The sequence below is a fragment of the Ciconia boyciana genome, chromosome 5 (genome assembly GCF_034638445.1).
Source record: "Ciconia boyciana chromosome 5, ASM3463844v1, whole genome shotgun sequence".
Classification (NCBI taxonomy): domain Eukaryota; kingdom Metazoa; phylum Chordata; class Aves; order Ciconiiformes; family Ciconiidae; genus Ciconia; species Ciconia boyciana.
In genome coordinates this window covers 65,136,041-65,158,788 of record NC_132938.1, presented here as the reverse complement: position 1 = coordinate 65,158,788, position 22,748 = coordinate 65,136,041, and the positions used below count along the sequence as shown (strand labels likewise).

Genomic DNA, 22,748 nt, shown 5'->3' with positions numbered 1-22,748 from the left:
CTTTTTATTTGTTTGGTTCTTAAGTTCTGTATTCACCACCCTCAAAAAAATGTATCCAATAGCCAATAATAGAAAGCCTTTCTTGTAAATCCTTTCATTACTAGCAAACATCACTATTGATCTCAAAAAAATCCTATATAATTTCATCCAGCATATTGAGTTTCCAGTGAAATTCCCGAGAAACATGCTTTCTCTATGAACCTCCCCCACTTCTTGTGACACCTGCATAATTGTATTTGATTAATTTCTCCCTTACAGTTTGCAATAGGTTCTAGGTAACTCAATATTTCAAAGCACTGCTCCTACACAAGTGAGGGTTCACCCAGTAGCACATGTCCATCCCAAGACCATTTCTGTTTCCTAGACTAATAGAAAGTGTTTTGCCTTGAAATGAAAACAAAAAACCAAAAAAAATCATCACCAGTGGTATGGACACTTCTTCCTGTTTTCACATCAAGCCCCTGAATTCGATCCATGAAAGGTGGAGTTTTGAGCAAGGCCCATGAAGCCAAGCATGCAGAGACTTGGTGCGTCACATCCTCCCCTATGCAAGACCGAGGGAGCTGCTCTTACAAGCCAAAGCAATATCTACTAAGAAGCTGTTTTGCTTGCTATGCTTCTCTTCAGTATTTACGTGAAAGCTGGTTCTTGTGGCTTTCCAAAGACAAAGACCAGAGTGAATAATAGTCCCATCTCCCTTACTGAAAATCCTCTAGGCAACAAGGAGATATGGCCATTCCTTGTGATGCAGTTCTAAAGTGCATGTACAATTAGTTTTTTTCCCTCCACCCAGAAATGTTATCCATTCCCTTTTAACTTGTAAAAAAACATGATGCTCAGTCTTTAATCATATTCAATACTAATACTGAAAGATTTCCCCTACTGACAAACTAAGTTTCAAATTAGGTAATTATCATATTAATTTCTATTTAACACATTCATTAGAAGCTTTATTTTAATTAAAAAATGTAACTTAAATTTGTCATGTTTCCTATTAATGCCATCAAATGGATTTTTTGTCAATGAAATCTTTTTACAGAAATTGAATTAAATGGGAAGCACATATTTTGCCAGAAAGCAATACTTCAAAATATATTCTGTTTGTACATCAGAGACAGTCTTTCCCTTACCAACGGTGACCTGTACTTTAGATTCCAGCTGCCACTTACTCAGTTTCAAAGACCGATTGAAATTCCACGTTTAAGATTCACACTTTAGCATTCAAATCTGCTGTCTCTTCCCAAGGTTTGTCTAAGATCCTGTGAGCCACTGAATACTGTTTAGCATTACTTACGCCAAACAGTTAAGAGCTTAACAAGATCTAGAGGATAAAAACTGCATGCCAAAACGTTCAGAATGGGATATAAACTGAAATAGCAGATCATTGTCTGCTTTCAGGCATACACCAACAAGTATTTCTTGAAGGCTAGTTCTATGAAATAGATCTTCCTTAAGATCTCTCTACTGTACACACCTCAAATTCAAGTCCATAAACCAAGTTGAGTGGCAATGACATTAAATAGGTGCCTAAGCCTGAAACACTGTTTTGACTAGATGAACTTGCCCATTCTTGTTCATTTACAACCTCGTATCAATGATGCTCCATCAGTACAGGTTATCTAGCTCTGCTCCCATAAACTCACTTCCTCAGTAACAGCAGAAGAGTGCAACAGCAAAGCTGCAACAAGATGATGCTTGGAAGCTCCCTCCTGTTGCTCACAAAACCACAGAAAAAGCATGCTGTCTTACTGAGAAGGCACTGACTTCCTCCCCCCATCTTCAATTAAGATCATGCCAACCCAGACACAGCTGGAGAAGTTAACCATAGGCAGAGAAGAAAGCACAAAATACATTTTCACGGGCTGCATTTAAACAACAGCTGTACTGTGAAATGGGGAATGCTAAACGCTGATTTCTTTCAGCTGCCCACATTTCAAGCTTGGATAGCTGACCTTCAGATCTAGCATAATACTAGTTTTCTGAAGCACAACGGGCTGTCAGGAGTAAGGTGACTTACCAAAACAGTAAAAAGAATTAACAAGGCAAAATCCAGTATCACTTCCAAGAAGAAAAAATTACACAGAATTATCAGAAATCAGATTTTATTTCTTCACATGGCTTGCTCACTTATTTGTTAGGTTTTTTGTCTTCTGAAATTAACTAGATTACTGCTATCCATACCCACATCTTCAGTGAACAGAAATGCCATCTTTGCCAGATGCCCAGAGACTTTTCAAGGATATCAGAGCAAAAGATAGCTGCTGTTCTTACTGATAAAACATTACAAGGGAAAGATTCTTGGTTTTGATGATGATAAAGAATCAATGACAGTTCACTGACCTTGACTATAAGACTAACAGCTGTGTACTGCTTTTTCTTCTGTTGTTCTTCACTAGCTCTGTGTGCCTGTAGGCATCTGACACAGGTTGGCAGAGACATTTCCACACACTCACACTGATAGTTAATGACTTTTAAATTTAATAGTCTGACACCAAAGGAGATGTACACATATTGACTAAAGCGTATGTGGTAGCTATCTATATTACTAGCAGGAAATGAGCATGCTTCAGGAATTCCAAAGCATTTACTGATGGTTTATACACAAGATGTTATTTCTTTTCTTTACTCCCATTATACACAGTCACTTGTAGAATAAAGTCTGACAGATAATAATATTTTTCTGAAATTCAGTTCCATTCATATCTCCATCACTTTCAAAGATGCAAACATCATGGCGTAATTACTGGTACAGACTGGACCCAAGCCCAAACGTTAAGCAGACTGGTCCTCAAGACACCTGCTGAATTCACATCAGAAACTGGATTCTGCTTTTCTGTAATTCACATTAAGGCTATGAACATAAACTCACTGGCTTGTCTTGTCCTCTCCTGCTGTAGTTCTTCCACTTTCTATAAATATATATACACAAGGTGTGCAATTAGAGCATTCCTCAGGACGAGTAATGACTGCTCTCTGCCTCCTTCCAAACACAACCAACCAGTAAGCAAAATAAAAACTACAATCTGATTTGGAAAAAACCTCATTAACTCTCTTCCATTATGTTATTGTCTAAAATAATTATTGTACAATTGTACATTGTACAGACTATACAATCCAGTAGTGAATAAACAGGTATTTATCCTAAATACAGATCCAATACTACATGGCTAATATAATAATATAACAAAATACTGCTCGCCATTTCCTAATGATATCCCTATGCACTGAAAATTCATGGTATGAGTGGAGTTCTTTGCTTTAGTTCTCCACAGTAAGAACAACAGGGTTCCCAGAAGGTCATAGTGATTTTCTTGTCAAAGTTAATGCAGCAAACCCTTCAATGTAGTTAAATGAGAAAAAAACATTTCTGTACATGGCATTGAACCTGGGACTGACATATTTCAGGAACTGACACTTGTGCAGTTTGCTTCAGAAACATTCCAAAGCTACACCAAGATGATATATTGACTGATCCTAATTTGGACAGGCCCATTCATTTTTCCAAACCTATTGGCATATTTTAAGTTACACTTCTGCTGGCAATTCTCCTCCCCCCTCTCCCCCCCAACTTTGTATCTCTAGGTGTCTTTATGAACTTACTTGAGACTTAAATGGAAAACTCAAACAAACTTTTAGTTATTTAATCAACTGCTACCTAACTTATCAAAGGTATCAGAAGATCAGAATCACCACCTCCATTTCACAAAAGGGAAGCAGCAAAGTCAATAGGATCTTCTGAAGTCATCCCACAGATGACTAGGCAGGCACGACAGACAAGATGATAATTTGGGCTCCATAGTGCTGTACAAAGCTCCATGCAATACAGCACTGTGTCACCTCTCAAAAAGCAATGAAGTCCTTGCATGCAAACATACTGGCAGATGTCAAGTGCTAGGAAGCAGAGTTGTATTCTGGAAACCCAGGCTCTGGCCCATAAACATTTTTATTTTGATGGCTGCTTTTTACACTCTTGATTAACAAAATATATATAGTGAAAGATACATTTGATTTCCCAGAAATGATTAGCTATTTCATATTCAAAGTAGTCATACTAACACATAATTTGTAAATATGCAGTGCATTATTTAATTAACCTATACTATCTGGGATAATTTCAAGGGCAAATAGCTACCAAGGCTGTGAAATTGGTACTTAGAAATTAACTAGTACAACAAACTTCTTTGGGAACGATTACCTCAAGACTGAACCGTTTTCTTAACACGTGCACCATAATGCAAGCTGTAAAGCTTGACGAAGTGTCATGACCTGTTCCATACAGGAAGCTAGATTAGATGGGCTTTACATCCCTGTGAAATTCCACATAAAGGTACACCATCAAAAATTTAGTAGGCATAAAAAAATGAGTGCGGTTACATTTAATATCTGCACAGAGGTAACTCACAGATGTCAGAGCTTTTTCTGAAGTCACAAGCATTTAGGAAATGATTAACATAGGATTATCATACTCCTGTAGGTGCTAGCACAGGATCTCTCTTAACTTATTATCACAGAGGCTCAGGCCTGCCCTGACCTGAGAGGCAGCATGATTTACTCTACTCTTACGGCATTCTAGAGATAGGCAGCCCTAAAGCATGCTGGTAAAAAAGCTAAATAAATAGGAAAATAGATTAGCATTAAGGAGCAGTAAATCACCACAACAGAACGAGGCAGCAGACAGCAGTCTGTTCTACATTACAGATGGCAATGTATTCAGGCTACAGTCTTATGGGATTTCCTATTTGGGAAGACACAAAGCAGGGATACTCCACATTTTAAACAGCAGAAAAATAAGCAGTGCCTTTTCAAATACAGCTTATTCATTTGCCTCAATGAAGTCCTGACTGACTTTTGCTACTTGAATTTAATGTACACTTCACTCCCTTTAAAATGCTGCAATGAGAAAACCTGACCTGGAAAAGGAAGTTTTAGAAACAAGCCTGATGGGGAAACCACACTAACTGCCAAGGTCTGACTCAGGTTTGTGTTCACCATAATCAAAATCCCAAGTTGTACTGAGTCAATGACAGAGATGGAGAGGTTTGGTTCTTTAAACACCAGACAATTCTGCTTGCATTAACTTATTTTCCTCCCTCATCTCCCATCCTATCTCCTCCTTTCACTTACCAAGGGCTTGGTTTCATCTTCATCTTTGAAATAGTAAAGCTGGTCACCCTTGAGAACAAACCAGCGTGTGTGCCAGGTCTTGACGAAGCCTCCTTGCTTCCGCAGCCACCCACACTTAATGGCACTGTGCCGCCCTTGGCTCGGTGGGGGAATCTCTGCAGAGCTATTGTGTTCTTCCATATTGGGACTGGGCAACTCTTCTGTTGAGAAAACAAGAGGAAAAGGTAAAATAATCAGATTATTATCCAGGCAGTAACTTGCTCCTTTCAACACAGATTGAAAAAAACCATGCCCCAACTACAAAGGTGTACTAGAAAAGTATTTACCATTTGCCTGCTTATTCTCATACTAGCACCCTATCAGCTGAGAGGATATTACTCACCTATATAAAGACAATAATAATAATGAACGGAGTTGCTAAAAAGCAGGCAAGAGGCAAAAGATTTGTTCAAGTACAGTGTAAGACATTTTAACCAGCACTGAGGAAGACCGGTTCTTGAGGTGAGTTCTGCTGGATTACAGGTAGTAACAAGGAATGAACTTACAGTGCATCTTCAGACTAAGGAAAGCAGTATGCTTCTCAGTACTGGGCCTCCCCATTTAAAATTCCCTGACAGGCTATGGGCTTTCAGGGAATATTAAAGAAGCTTCTGCTTCTCCGAGGCTTAATATACCCCACCAGACAAGCAGGCTTTTTTTCTTTGTTTTACTAAAGTCCATTTAATGGAATGGTGACAGTAAATACAAGAATAGCTACATATCCCCTCATACAAGCAATCTCCTGACTGAAGTGAGTGTGTGTCCAGCCATGCTTATTACAGACATTTTGCAAATCATGCAGAATTTTGGCATGTCAACTCAAGGCATGAGAAGTGTGTCAAAACCAGAGCTGAAGTGTGGAATTAAACTTGACAAAGTTTCATGTGGCTTTTTGGCCTTGTTAAAACTATACTTTTTAACCATCTCTGGACAATTAGGAATCTTTCTGATGGATTTTGTACATACAATCATGCAGTCATGTGCTTAACCTTCATGGTCAAAAGGCTCTTCCTGATCCCCTATTAAGTTTAGAGCTCAACAAACTCAGGATTTTGAGTTGCAAGTTCTGATATTTTCAGTTGAAATACAAATCAAACCGAGACCTATGTGTGCCAAATAGCGTATACCTAAACAGAGTAAAATGTGACTATAACCACAAACACAGCAGTGTGCAAAAATAACAGTGAAATTTCACTGTCTGTAAGTACTTGAAGAACAACACTTTTCTTTCTAGACTACCACTGGCAGCCTTTCTTGCCTAGTCAGGAACTTTCACAGCTGTTAGAGCCTGGGAAAGTCAGCTTCATAGGTAATCTATTTATTGTTTCTAAACAGCAGGGTGGGAAAAGAAAATATTCTGGACATTGCAGGCAGGAGACATCTCTGACTAAGAATATCTAGACCAAAGCTTCCTGTTCTGACTTTGGCAAAACAGACTGGTGAGTCCAAGCCTGACAATCCTGCTCCAGTCCCCTGTACAGCAACGATACTGTTACTGAACATAGTAACAGACATCAGCATTGCAAAGTTATGTGCTCAGCTTCTAAGGTAGATTAGAAACAGGGATACACATTCATTTGATAGATGAGACCATCCCTCCGGCAATTAATACAAGTACTTTGTCTGGATACTGTTATATAATTGTAAAATAAATTGCAATATAATCAAGCAAGAAGAAATAAAAAGATCAATACATTCCAGTTATGAGTCAGATAGATCAATAGATTCCAATAGATTTCAGCCCATTTTTCCTTTGGCTCCTTTCTTCCTACCGTTCACACTTACCCTCCCCTTTGGAACAACTTCTCCAGCTGCCATCTCTGCTGTGCATTTACACCTTTTGCTTTTAATATCCACACACAGTCTGTTGTCACATCCTTGCTTTGGACTGGATCCTGGAATCTGATCTCTGTGATTAAATCTCTTAACTGCCCTGTGCCACTGCGGTTAACCGGCCTCCACACAAGCACAGAGGTTTCATTGCAAAGTACAAATTGCAGGATCAAAACTTAAATCACTTGGTATTCTTCTCAGAAAAAGGAAAAGAAAATCTTTCTCCTGCCTCTTTAGGGTTCACCTAGAGTCACCCAGAACACTTGTACTGTTACATTTACTTGAGCAAAGTGTCCCTGCAAAACATACAAACATGTCTGGCTCTCAGTGGAGCAGACAGATTTTTTTTTGTGTGTGTGTGTGCCTGCGGTTACAATTACATCCTAACAGGAACGAACCAGCTGATAAAGCCTCAGACCACACTGACAGAGGGTTTCTGTGAGGGTTATGTACCACCAGAGTACATGCTCCAAAAACTGCAGCTCTGGGGCTGCAGAGTAGATTAGATGTTGCATTGAGTTTCTGAACTGAACCTTGCCTCCTTGCAGTCTGGAGCTGTAAATGGAGATTCAGCTATCTCTAGAAAAATTAATAGCTTGCTTTCTCGGTGCCTTGTTCATAAACGTCTGCTCACACCTCAAGGTGGTCTGGGCTCTTGTAATATTTTTTTCATTCACTTTGCACTGCAATAATTAACTATGAATGCAACAAAGCAGTGGCCAAGCAGCCTCTGAAACCCCTACAGCTTTATCCCTGGATGCCCAAGCTCTTTCACTTGTTACGTTAGCTCTTTAGGAAGAGGAAGACAGGTTAGGTGAAATTATTTGCAATAAGCAATGATCAGGTAATCTCCAAGAACCGACTTCATCCATACACAGCACGCTGTATTAAATTGACTTGTACCCTACCTCTGCTTATCACTGTGTATGGTGAAAACGTGTCAGGAATGAGGACAGACTTATCTGTGCTATACAAGATCATTCTCTCCAAAAGGAAATACACCCAAGTTGTAATTGGCATTTTTTGAATACGAGCAGAAATGTCTTGGATGCTGCTGGTTTTTGGCTGGGCCAAAGTAGATGTCAAGAAGCAGCCCTCCAACTCACATCCTTAGAAAGTGAATTAGCAAATACTTTAAGGAAAGCATTGTAAACAGCAGGTAAGTTATTGCAACTGAAAAAAGTAAGGAACAAAATCATCACCCATTGGCTACCCCCTGCTCCTTGCTGCACAACCGCAGAAAAACACAGCTCTCAGCTTCAGCTAACCTGATCAGTTTATCTCTCCTGCTTGGGCCAGCCTCAGGGCAAGAACAAAGGAAGAGTTTAGATACAGTAATTATGTGTATCACTGCAGTATTAAGGACACCAGGTCCCTATTACACTTGGACCACAAACAAGAATCTAAATACCAAAGTCAAATGCAATTAACTACTTGGATGAAAGGTTATTTTTAATTTTGTTCCACAAAGTCACATTTCACTGGTGCTGACACCAGTGTACAAACTAAGTATTTGGATTTTAGACAGCCAGGAAAAATGTTAATTGATCTACTTCTCTTTGGCTGGTAAAATCTATATCTTAAACTATTTCTGCAATACTAAAACAAATGAGGTGTAGGAGAAATGACATTCTACTGCTCCCAAGTCCTCACAGGCAACTGTAAGATGCCCTTTAAAGCAGTAGTATATCCTTGGACACTTTCTGTACAAAACAGTTGTATTATTTCATTTATTAGTGATTTCTTCAGTAGTTAAAATTTCAGCCACCTAACTTGTTTTTCTTAAGGGGAATTGTATTTAGTCATGAGATTAAGTTTATTCATTGTTTTCAATCTCTCCTTCCCTTTCAGAATCTGCCTACTACAAACCAGACTCGGAATCAGAAATTCCAGCAGCTAGCTCACTTTCACTAGCTGTTTTTACAGCTGTTTCAACACCAAAATAATAAAAATAAATTTCATAAATATCAGGGTGCTGGCACTGATGCAGAGAACAGCGAGGTGCAAACAGTATGTAAATAACACATGACAAAATGTGGAATTACATCAACATACTCCAAGTTCTCTCGCTCTCATGAGACGAGGCAGAAAGCCATGCATTTCAAGCTCTAAATGAGCGTATTCCTCAAACCCGTCTTCTGAATGGGAAACACAACTTGTACTTGCTGCCAGAGTCAACTCTACTGACTTGGCCAATCTCCAGTTTAGGTAATGACCAGAACTGAACAAATGCTACACGATCTATTTGTTTGGGGCTGGCTGTGGCCTCACTCTCCTGGGCTTGTCTGGACATTGGGAGTGCAAAGTAAACAAAAGGAGAAATGTTCCCTGATGCACTGGCTCTGCATCAACATCTCCTGGTCGACGGAGCCCATCGCCATCTACCACTGCTGGCCCGAATCCAACCTTTTTCTGCTCCCATAAGGGCATCTGCCTCTCTCACTAGTCCATCTAGAAGGCAAATAACTGCACTTACATTCTCCTTGCCAATGTGGAAGGGCTGTGCCGGTGCCACGCACAGAAAGCAGGGAAGTGTTTCTCCTCAGCTACCACTCGCTCAATACTTGAAATATGGAATTGGGCAGCTCCCCCAGATCCCAGCGCTTTGCCAGGAAATAGTCAGAGAAAGTCATTAAAGCACAGCAAATCCAGTTACAATGAAAAGTCACAGGATTGCACCAACATGATCCATTTGGCAAGAAACCCTGATGGTTTGCAGTATGTTTTTATTCTCACTGAAATTTCTCATGGCCAAGATAGCACATTTCAAGCATGCAAAACATCGTCAGTGTTCACTTCCAGCAACCCTTCTTCATCTTTGCTGTTGCTCAGATGCTGTATCAGGTCCTTTGCAGCCCAATGTCAGCCTGGCACAAAATGGATAAAGATGAGAAGCCACCAAAGTGCCTGCCCCAGAACTGTACTCCTCCAGCCTGTCACAAGGTCTAATCCCCTTGCTGTCCCAAAAGGGAAAGCAGTGCAACACTGCATGGAGATGACTTCTCCATGTCAGACACATTAACAGATATCCAGTAAAAGGCTGCAATTTTGCAGCAACAATTGACTTGGTCATTGATTAACATATCTGCCAAATATATATACACACACATATACAAGTGCAAATTTCATAAAAATCTTTGACACACAATGGTTCTATACAAAATTAGATTACTTAAATACTGTAATGCTTACATGAAGAGCATTCTCTTACATTCTCAAGCATTCTCAAGAGCAACACTTACATGAAGAACTCACTTTCCAAGTGATGTCTAATTTTGGGTTCATTCCTACTTATTTCCCATGAGCTATATATACATAAAGCATAAGTGCCTAAGTTGAAGGTTATCAGTATCTTTCAGGTACAGAGTGCTGCCTCTGACCAGTGAGTTTCCTTTTGATTTTTCTTGATTTAGTCTGGCTGAGTAACAACTTTGTAAAACCATTTAGTATGTGAAAACATTGTCTGCATTTATCTTACTCATAATATGTCTCAAGACACCTGAATCTCTGCTACAACACAGGAATGCGTTTGTGAGCAACTCCTGCAGGAAGCCAAAGATTGGCCTATTTCTCACCATCAGGATGCTTCAAATCAGTTGCTACTCATCTGTTGTGTCAACAGGATATTGCACATGGAAGGAAAAACCATGTCAAAGAGGTAAAAAAATACTTAAGACTTTCTGCTAGTGCTTGGCAACCATTTTTACAAGATGAACATTGGAAGGAGCATGTCTCAAGTTCTGTCACTGCAAGGACAGAGTTTAAAGCATTCCTGTCTTGTTCTTTTTCAAAAGGTGCAGCAGTGCACTTCCCAGTAGCTTTCCTCCAGAAGCCTTTAGAACAGACATTATACTTTTATGCAGAAGGTTTTCTGAGACATCTGAGAAACCTTTTGTACTACTGGCAGTAACACTCCTAATCACAGATACATAATCACAGATATATAATACTCCTAATCACAGAAATCTGGCTGTTCTGCATTCCCCACTCTCAATTTTTGTCCTATCAGGGACAGCCTGAAGATATTTTACTTGAAAGAATTTCACTTCCAAGGCCTAAATAATTACTACTTAGGCAATAAAAAATTGCGTGAGGTGTTATCAGCAGTCAGATTGTAGAAGGCCTGATCCACTGCCTAGTGAAGCTAAGGGAAAGACTTCCATGACTTTTCAATGCATTTTGGGATCAGTTCCAAAACCAAGACCAAATAATTTTGCCAGAAAATTGAGGTCTTGGTCAAATATAACTCTTTAGTACATGATTTGCATTTCCACGCCAGAACCATCCTACATATATTCCTACACTAGCCAAACTCTTACAGTCCTACTGTTTGCTTACAGGAATTCAAGCACAGCTAGCCATAAATAGCCAAAATAAAATGGGACTAGAGAATTTATAAAGAGCATAAGAATGTATTCAGCTTCTTGTGAGTTACAATGGAAATTAGTTAACAAATTCTGTCAGGCACCTTTGAAAATGTCAGCTTTTGTGTGTGCATATTTATCTTCTGTGGTTGTGACTAGTGTTAGTATACATGTGCTTATGCACTTGCCCTATAGATGAGGTCTGGACACTAGTTCACTTCCACTCACCATAATCCCACAGTACCAGCTGCATTTGTGCCGGTATGAGTCTAGCGTCTAGGGTCACTGACGGTCATCAGACCTACCTTTTAGGAATCATGTAACAGACTAATCTCTCAAAAAACTTCTGCCCTATCATGTTCAGGACAGCACTCAGCTCAAGCTGGTGGATAGGAAGGTGAAGTGTGCCAGACGCTTTGCAATTGCTCTTGAAATAGCAATGATCAATAGTAGTGCCTCCGTATTTAGTATGGTCTTTGGTACAAAATGCTGGCAGATGGGGGGACTGCAGATTCAGAACCTCTTGCCTCCCGTTTGTCCTTTCTGCAGTCAGCACCGAATGGAGCTCGGAGCTAGTCCTAAACACATAATTTCTCTACTTGCTAGAACTTATTTCTTCCCCATATAGCAACAAAATCATACTGGCTTCCTTGGTAGAGATAGCTGGGTAACAAAAGTATTAGAGTGTCCCCCGTATCTGTCAGCTGCCGCTACGTAAAGCAAAGCAACTGCAGCAGTTCTGTGACTACAGCATCATGCTCCTAGATCAGTATTTTGGGTACGTGTCATAGGTTAACTTTTGCTGCCTTTGCCATTAGGTCCTACTCTGTTTAAATCCATGCAGCAACATTCAGACAAACCCTTTCTTGTCCTTCCACTACTGTTGTGGCAGCAGGAGGCATAATGAAATTGCACAGCTAAGAGCACTTTGTCCATTACAGACTCTCTTCTGACACCTAGAAATTACACTTTGTTCTCTCCATCACTTCCTAATCCCACTGCCTGCTATAAGTCAAGCTGGACTCCACCTGTAGAATATTTGTGTAACATTTACATACAATCTGTCTGGCTATCTTTTCTCAAGTGCAGATATACCATGTCTGGTTTAGCAGTGATTACGAAATGTCACACCACAAAAGAGGGTTTTGAAGGCTTAAGGAGTGACTTACAAAGCTAACACTGTCTCTGTTACGCTTTTGCATGTTACTTGTTATGCACATATGTCCTCAGCTTTTTCCTCACATAGTAGCACACAGTTGTAAGACAAGGTTGCTGCTACCAATGTGACTGGAAAAGTGAAGGTGTGATTAGAATGGAGTGGTCCCTCATCTTCCAGGTTTCTGCCCAGGCTTCCACTTGCAGATGTCTTATTCTGTAAAACTGGCAAAGCTAGAGAGAAATTGCATACAGAAGATGATCAACTGTTACTATCTGGAGAAGCATACAAAACTACAGACAAGACAGAAAAGAGCTTCTGGCAGCCGAAGTGTCAAGTGATGCAAGATGGACAAAGAAATGCCAGAACAGTTGGCAAGTCTCACAAGCTGAAATACTGAGCAGTGAAAAGGTCAGGGAGCAAGTCAAAAGCAGCATCTGGAACAGCAAAAAGATATTCCAACTCCTAGATGTCTCTTCCCAACCAATGGGTTATGCTGCGTCTGAATATCTGACACTGAAAAACCTCAAACCCTCTTTACAGCTTCGTATTTTACATGGACAAAGGGATCGTAAGGACAGCTTAAAAGTAACTTAATTCCCACACGTGAGTGGTGAATACTTCAGCACTTACTGGCTTCACTTACGAAAGAATTGATTAAGAGTTGTGTCCAAGCATGATCTCAACAGATGATCTCTCAAAGTATAAAAATAATCTCTGGCACTACTCTTTGTTCTCAAAAACTGATGGCAAAAGGCAACTGAGTACAGATGTCAGCAGCTCTCTGACAGTGAATCACTGAGAATGGAACAAGGCTGCACACTCTTTTAGGAAATCCAACACAACAGGACTTTCTGCATTGTCCTATTCACAGCAGTTCAGGCTTTCCACATTCCTTGTAAAATTGACCAAGAGAATTAAGATGTTACGAGTTACATTCACTACATATGCTGACAGGCGGGAAAAATACATTCTAGTTTGTCTACAGAAGCAAAAGCCTCCTACTAAACCTGTTGCAATTCTTCTAAATTGAAGGAGCACACGGGTTCTGCAAAAAGGGTTTGTGGTTGCTAGAGAGTGGGAGGAACGAAGAGGAACATTTGCTGCCTGCACCGCGCTTCAAATTCATCTCTTGCTCAGAGCATATATAGCCCCAGCAAAGTCCCAACTCTGGCAACAAGAGGCTAGCACAGCAAGTACTGGCTGGCAACATCTCTCCTGATACACAGATGTTCAGAGCAGGAGGAACCTTATTTCTGGGTGCCTCCGTAGAAGTCACAGTGGAAACAAAGGAAGATTCAACCCACCTCAACCCACCCCATAATTACGTTTTAAGTCTTACATTAGTTCACATTTGATAAATGGAAGTCTGTGGACTTATTTTTGACATATTTACTATTAACGTTTCATGTGAAATTACTTTATTCTGCTTTGTAAAGTACAATGTAATGTGTTTCCTTTTCAGTTCAAAGAAGTTCAAGTAACAGCAGCATTTGGTATTCTGCTGAGAGATCCTCTGAAGCAGACATCTCACACTTGGAAATGTGTTCCCCAGAAGGACCACAGCATCACTGAAATGTGCGCTTGGGAGCATCCCGCCCCAGTGTCTCAGAGGAACAGAATTACAGCACCTGCCTGCACTGTAATTCAGAATTACCATGTCCATTTCTCACCCACTCCAGAGGAGCAATGGACAGTGCAGGACCTAAGGGAAACTGTAATGCCGTTATGTGTTCACATTACACATGTACTGTATGCATCCAAAAGAGCATATGGATAGTAAACAGGTAGGCACATACTGTACACAGGTAGTGAGCACCCACCCAGCTTCAGGGGGTATCTTGGCACCATCCCAACTGAAATAAACATAGGCAACTCAGAACCAAAGGCTCAAACTTAGCACATTCAAGGGTGCATCCACTTCCATTCCTACTAAACTCAGCACCAGAGCCAAGATTTGTGTCCTCTCTGTGTGCCAACCCCAGCAGGACCTAAACTTAAAACAGAGCTACTTTTAAACAGAAATCAGTATAGTTTTAATGCTGTTCAGAAATGTTTTATATAAATGGTAATTGCCTCTGTCACTTAAAAACATTAACCATACTGACATAAATTTCCTTGTTAGAATACTGGAGACAATATAGTCAAAATTTTTAAAAGCAGATGTATGTCTTTCCACGGAAAAAGCCAACTCAAAATAAGCACCATTACTTTGTAGTTGACATTTCCATCTTCTGCCCAGGAAAAGCATTAATTTGTACTTATGGAATTAACATTTCACTTTTTTAAAACCAAGTTTGCATCAGAAAAAGAGAGTCCACAATCCTTCCTATATATTTCAGAAAGCAGTAGTGACTATGTTATGCCATCTAAATTGTTTTAGTAAATGAAAAATTATGCTATACTACACTAATAAAGCTGTTGTGGCACTGCCCTTTCCAGTAAAACTCCAAGCGAATACTGTCCCCAAATTCCTAAGCCAGCACCAAGACACTACCCCTTGACTCTGAAATTAATTTATATGGAGGAACGGTATAAATTCATGTGGTCCTTATCCTTTTAAAAGCTCCATCTGGGCATGGATGCTAACACCTACTTTTCCAGCTTGTACTGAAGGAACCATTAAAAGCCAAAGATGCAACTCTCTACTGTATTGCACCAACAGTCTTCAGGCTCTGTTATTATAATCCACACTTAAAAGGTGAACATACCTTCTTTAAAGGCACTCTGTGTTCACGCGTGTCTTTCTGGTCATTACATAAAATGCATTTGAAATGAGCACAACACAGAGCATAACTGCATGCTGCCATACCGGGTAGCCTTCCTCCTCACACCTGTCTGCTATGTGAATTGAGTGAAAAGCAGAACTAAATTCAAGAGCACTTTAGCAAGTAACTGGTTATCTTCAGTGACCTGAAAGCTAGCTAAAACCATGTAAAACATTTTTTTCTGGCATTGCTCCACTAAAAAAAAAAAAAAAAAAAAAGTGAAAACCAAGTTAAGCTATTCACCTAGTAAATGACTGAGAAACAGGAGACATGCACATGTTACTTACCTACACGAAACTTAAGGTAAACATATCTTGTTTTGTTTACTTAAAAAAAAGCACCACCTAGTAGCAAAGTAACATCAGGCACTCTCCAGGTTTTAAGCAGGCTACAAAAAGAAAGACAGTTGCATTAACTAGGACTAACGCTTCAGAGAAACAGCCGCAAAAGCAGAAGAGAAACAATCCAAAGATGGCAGGTCCTGAATCTGCAGCCACTGTGAAACTGTGCTAAGCATGTTCATGTTTACATATTTCAATTTATTCAGCATCCAGTTTGAGAGGGGCAAGGTATCCTGAGAATGTAAATTCCTCCTGCTATGAATGACAGAGCTCATTAACAGCATAAAATAATGTTAAGAACAAACCAGCAAGATCTATCTTCTCTTATTAACTCCCTTTACAGTAAGGAGAGTCTGTGTTTTATGTAAGTCACTACCTGCAGAGCAGAATATCAGCATGCCCAAGGGAAAGGAGGTTATCACCTACATTCAGAGGGCCTTACTATTTCACATTACTGTAGTCAAAGCAACAGAGAAGCCTTGCCACCCTCCCCCCAAAAATAGCCCATCTCTCTATATGGACATCATTGCTCTGCACTGCTGCTTTCTTGATCTTTCTTTCTCTCCCCATGTAAATGGCTGTGATTTCACAAGCCTGCAACTACTGCTTTGGACAAGTACACCTTGAAACATGAACCCCATGAACAGATTTCTCTAGTTTGTGTGTGAAAGGGGAAAAAACCCCTCTTTGTTGGGGCTTCTCTTTTTACAAACCTGAACATGCAGAATTTACTTCAGTGTTACTTGTGTTACCACTCATTTTAACTGAGCTCATCCCCTACAGTATGAAGTCACAAGGAGTATACATGGACCCAGATCTGGGTCACCTCTGTAGCACTACCAGAAAGATACAGTGCTATATTAAACAAAGCATGTTTCTTCCTCACTAACACAGGCCTCCTTTTCTTCACACCTATAATTACAACACTTGGTGCTTAATTCTGAAATGTTTTCAGCACTAGCTCTGAAAACAATGCCAGCTTATCTCCAAGATACACATTTGCTTTTTGTAACGATATAAGTTACTCGTGACACTTCAGCTTTTTTTTTCATCTTTCAAAAATTTGCTGACTGTAACAAATCAACAGTGAAACAAACAAGTTAGGATAACTCTTGTATGATATTAGTTTTTTGGGGAGTTGCCAAAAGCCACCAGTCATCATGCTAACACATCAAGATGCTTGGAGACCAAGTTACATAATATTGCGCTCTTAATGTCAAGACAGTCTCTGTAACTTACCTACAAGTTTGCTCAGCTAGCTAGTAACACTGTGTCATCCCTGTTCCTACCCCCTGCCTTCCTTCAAATTACATCCTCAATCATGACTGAATAAAACTCATTCCCATTCTCAGCATGCCATCAGAAGCAATAAATTACAAGATGGGAGAAAGTAACCGTGTTCACATGGATATTACAGATGCAAGTTAACAGCAGACAACAGTCATCAACTTGCCAAGCAAGCATGGTTTGAGTACTAGGATCACCAGGCTGATCTGGTCATTTTGTTGTGGTAATGGCTCTAGCAGTGCTGCCAGCTGAGGTCCTTGCCTCTGTGGTAGCACGGGGTTAGCTTGTTCCTGACTAGCAGGGAAGTACATTCTTGGTCTTGATGAAGACTGCTCTTCCTTTTGCACCTCAAGTGGAAAAGCAGTTTCATGCAACATGACAAATAGGCATTCCTCTCCCAGTGACTCTCCTTTTGGCTCTTTAAGCTTCACCCCTTCACTGACACCAGTCCTTTAAAACTTGTCATCAGAAGATGAGAAACCACAACAGCTCTGTGATACATACAATCAGCCAGCCAATGTTAATCAGTAAACAACACAGAATAATAAAGTAAAGAAGGAAATACAACAGAAAGGCCTTCCTACACACAGAACATCACTTCCACATCAGAATGAACAGGGCGTTCCCAGACTAGTAACCTCACCATAAAGCTGGGAGGGACATACTTGCTATGCAATGCCCATAACAATAAAAATTACAGAAGCTTGATCACAAATCAAATGGTATGAACAAGGATTCATATTTTAAAAGGATAGAAAATAGAACTGCACTGACCTAATTCATACTCCAATCCAGCTCTTGAATAGACAAAAAGAGGGAGAACAGTAACAGAAATATAATGCAATGTAGCTTCTTGCACTTAAGTATATCTTCTATACACTATCGTCCTCGGGAAGGGAGATGTCAGGATTCCCAAGTGCTATTTTACAACAATTCCTACCCATATTATTAATCTCTTCTTATTAGCTGAACTGTTTATTTCCTTTCTTGCATTTCATGCAACTTGTACATGGTAGTTACTGTATCCAGTTTCAAGCTTTGTTCAAGGACCAATTAATCCTCCTGTTCCTGCAGTTTTGCTCTTCCAGGAGTTTCTGTAGCCCTGAGTAATGTAAGTCTTATCTTTCCCTTCTTTTTGGTGGCTACAAGTTAAGGAAAACAGGACATAATAAAATTACTTTCATAGAATAATTTTTTTTCCCTCTGTCATCTACAGCAGGTGTCAAAATAGTAATTTTGAAAATACTTTTTAGAAAGAAGGAAAGGACACCTTTTTTTCCCCTCACTTGTAACCTTCAGGTTATCTATAACCTGTACCAACACCATCCTGCATTTCAAAAGCAACATATTTTATCAGTACAGGAAACCAACAGAAGTTTAAATCAGTGCCCCACAAATTCAAGCAGCTCCTTACTTCCCTAAGCACAGATTGTTTGAGGATTTGTTTTTGCAGAATAAGGTGCATTCTGGAAAGTATGAATTGTGTGAGGTGACTGCTAAGAGAAATACAGTAATCAGCACCACAATTTATTCCACATCCAAGTCAGTGCAGTAGAGCTGGGTAAAAGCTACAACCGCAAATTTTCTTATTTTAAAACTATCAATTATGTACAATTTTTTCCCAAGGAATTATACTTACAACCAACCTCTAGAACAGACATTGCAGAAAAGCCAATGTAAGGCAATTAAATTAATCTATTATTCTAGTAACTTCATTTTATTTTCTCTGCATCTTTTATCTGAAAATTTTTCTTCCCTATTCCTGCATCTGCAACCCTAATTACACTCTTTTTCATCTACTCTTGATAAGATAACGATTTGAAAGTTAACTCTGTTCTTCTAAGTTGGAAGATAAAATTTCTAGCTATCAATCCCACAGGAAGAAATTTTTGTTCAAAGTTGTCTGTTTTATATCACCTTGATTCATCACTTACCTAAATTTAGGAACCAAGTTTAATTAGAACAGATGCAGACAGAGTAAGATTTTTCAACTTATCTTCCAATAGACACAATGGTTCTCAAGACAATATTTCAACCTTTACGAATGGAAAAATATAATAAATCTTTTAGAAAAACAGACTAGCCAGTGTAAATAATGGATGAAGTTGCAGCAACAATTCGGTTTTCTAGAAAACACAACTTCGTACTTAGGGAGTTTGCAGAACAGACGCCCTAATTATTGTCTTGTGACCCAAGTTATTTTTTTACATTAGCTCTGGAAAAGCTTTTCTAATTCTTCTCTTTTTTGTTTTCAATTATTCCTAAGGCCTTTGTCTTTTAGAAGACATAACACTGCTGGTGCTGCTTCAGAACTATTAGAGTAAACAGCAAGACTCATCAAAAATGGTTCTTTGACCTTGCATTTTCTAACAAAACAGTCAAATGCCCTGGAAGTTTCAAAGAAATAAAAAATAGCTTTATACATAAAATTTTCAGAATTAATAGAGAGAAAAACAATCAAGCACAGCTTACAGATGTCAGTCTTCTTTTGTTTGTGGAAATTCAGCTTCCCTGGCAATAAGCTGGTAAAGGAATCTGGACAAAATACATACAAAACACACCAATGCTTACAAGCACCAACTCACTTCACCTCTTAGGATGATGAAATTTGCCACATGCTTCAGCAAAACAAAAAATAAAATTGTTAATTCAGTTGCTATTTGTGACTAGGCACTGTAATAGATCAGTATCACCTACCTACCTTCTGCATTAAGGCCAGCTGAAGAGTCTAAGCACAAGATACTAAGATATCAAACATCTTCAAGTGTCTTCTGTTACTATGTGCGAGAAACCTACAGGAGCAGCCAGCTCATTAAGGACTTTAGATCATCACACAAATAGATGCAGCAAGAGCTGAGCAGCAGTAGGGCTCCTCTACCCTACACCAAGAGCTAAGTCGAACCACGGCTGACCTGATGACTTCGACATTGCAGCCCTCTAGGCTCAGGCCACACCAAAGAGATATGGACCATAACCTACAAATAGATAAAAGCAGCTAGAACTTGGAAATCCTCTCCACTTTACACAAATAGAGGAACAACTCCAATTTGACGCTTTCACTCACAAAGTACTTGCAGTTATATTTCATCAGGAACAAAAATATGTTTCCGGCATTCCAGCTCTCTGCTAAATTAGATGCAGATGATGAAGTTTTTTTTCCAAACATATGGAAGACAATGCAGCTGAAATCTCAGCTAGGCCTTGACAGATCCTGTACATAAAGCATTAAGCTTTCTACAACACACAGGGAATCTAGGCGGTAACTACTATGATTTCGTTTCATAGTGTGATTTAGGATGATATTACGAGACAGAAATGTTAAAAGAAAGTAATAAAAGCCTTTCATGTACCCTCAAATAAAGTCAGATGTTCATGTGTCATGTATCTGGACAACCTCTGCTTTCAATGGAAGCCTGATCTCCACTTCAAAGGGAGGAAATTAGACAAAAGGGGAAAGAATGTACACCTCTCAGTACTGGCAGCCCCAGGAAACCCAAGACCAAAGGACTAAATCTATCACTTTCCCAACACCCCCAAGACAGACCAAAGCCTACAAGATATTTAACCAAGAGAGAAATTGAAAGCACGAGCACTTGCAGTCCTCAGTCTCAGCCACCAGTATATAAACCTTGCTCATTTTATTATTTGAATAGTGACAGCATAGAAAGAACATTTCTGTATGTCCATTGCTAATATAACTTCTGGTTATAGATGTGAAAAGAAGCCATTCCCTCCACCATGTGTAGGTGGCTTTGTTCTTTTAATTGGTGTTGCAGGCAGCAAACACAAGTTTAACCAGGGTATATGTTTAGCTTTCTCAATGTTTAGTTTGTTGTCAAATACTAACATAACATTGACTGAATCCAAAACATTAAAAGCACACACTTAAATCCCAGCTTCCCAGGTTTTTTCCCCATTCTGAAAATATTTCTACACATTACAAGTTGTTTAATGGTGAACGAATTCTCCTTCCAAAGCTCCATCCTTTGGTACATAGTTTGATAGGAATTAGTTTGATCTGTAAGGTCTGCAGTAAGTAGTTTTGACACTTGGGAGCAGCTTGTAAATTTTTCATGTGATACCTTTCTCTAGTACCTGCTGATTATTCAGAAAATTGTCTATCCATCCTACAAGTTGATGCTTTAGTCTTTACACAGAATATGTTTGAAACTTCTCCAAAGGAGCAGCTATTTCTGGCTTAAGTGCCACAAAAATTTTGTGAATAGCCTGAAAGTTCAACCATTACCACTGCCCTTCCAAGCATACACACACTTTGGTGTCAAGTAGCGTCAAATATTTCTTAGACACATATACAGGGACTATCCACATGAGTAGAACATGTAGTATGGCTAGTATTACTGATCTAGCCATACAGATATCCTGTTCACATTGATGCAGATTCTGTACAGCTACTGAAGAAGTTGCATAAGTTTATTTCCAAAATCCTTCAGTTCTAGTACTGTTGAAAACTTAACTCAGCATTGTCAACTTTTCCTCCTTTTCATGCAACTCCAATTGCAAGACAGGTATGAATAAATTAGCTGGAACCTCCACCAAAACACTATTTACACTGGATTTTTTTTTTTTTTTTTTTTTTGAGATTTTTCCTATGCAGGGAATGCGGGTTCTTGCAACTATCTCTATTAAGAATACGTTCCGAAACAAATTTGCTATGAAGAAGGCAAGTACAACCACTACTGGCTGGCTTCAGGAAAAGAAAACCGCAAATCTGTTTGGGTATTATGTACATCTTTTCCACCCTTACATCATCTGTAGTATTGAACACAACTAGAGCACTGTCCTATCAACAGTGTATCTATCTTAACTGTCAGTATTTACTGCTCCAAATGACAGCACACCCAACTGCTGCGATGGAAACTCACACATGCTCAAGCTTGTGCACATACCAGCAAAAATACAAACTCTGAGAAGATGGCCAGCCTGCAAGGTACTATGAGAAGTTAAATTCAATTTAAGCCCAGGTAAGCTTAGGCTTTTGGGGTGGAGGGAGAAAGTTGCTCTAAGATGAGTTTTTACAAAAGGGTTTCAAGAGTATGCTCCATAGTAGCATGAGTTGTACTACAGGCGAAATTTTCACTTATGGTCAAAAAGTTATTGCTTTATGTCTCTGTTTCTGGGATACTCTGTTTTTAGGCAGACACATGAACTTTATAACATTCCTTCGTCTATAAAGCAGGTGCAAACTACAACTTACAAGTGCATTAAAAAGCAACGCTCAGCCCTACATACTTTGCAATGGATAAAATAAAAACGGAACAATAAGACCTGATCAGGGATGATGGTACTGTCAGATGGTGTCAGAAACTGTACTTTAAAATGGCATGTCTATCAAGTAACATCTTCAGGTTGGCAGATTAGGATGCATTCAGCAAATAAGTTCATTAATTAATTTGTCCAGTACAATGTTATTGTTTATGCAGGAAATATAGCTCAGTTAATTTATCTAAAATGTATGAATGAAGTTATAGGTTAATTTTCATAAGGGACTGGTATGAATCAAAACAAGGTCAATTATTTCACTTTCTCAGGTTTGCCCCTCTACCAAATTCATAGTTCAGATGATAAATTATAAACAGGTATTTGTAGCTAACCTAGCTCGCAACCGCACAAGCTGCTTTACTGGTTGGCAAGACAGGGAAATACTGGAATCCGTTCCTGGCAAAATCTTAGAGAGAAACAAGGTCTGAGACACACCACCTCTTTGATCTTGAAATCTCCCTCTCCCCAGTAACAAGTTAAGGATCTGGCTAATCTTTCACCAAAACTGAGCAGATGAGATTCTATGCAGTGTCTCAGCATCCAAAATCCTGCACAG

At 39.4% G+C, this 22,748-nt stretch overlaps 1 protein-coding gene across 1 annotated transcript in view; it reads right to left on the bottom strand.

The window, feature by feature from the left end:
* ARHGAP24 (Rho GTPase activating protein 24) overlaps window positions 1-22,748 on the bottom strand; it is a 222,579-nt gene that overhangs the window by 180,727 nt on the left and 19,104 nt on the right. Inside the window, exon 2 of the mRNA XM_072862988.1 lies at window positions 5,125-5,324. Coding sequence (XP_072719089.1) covers window positions 5,125-5,304 — 180 coding nt within the window. The 5' untranslated portion in view covers window positions 5,305-5,324. The remainder of the gene's footprint in view (window positions 1-5,124; window positions 5,325-22,748) is intronic.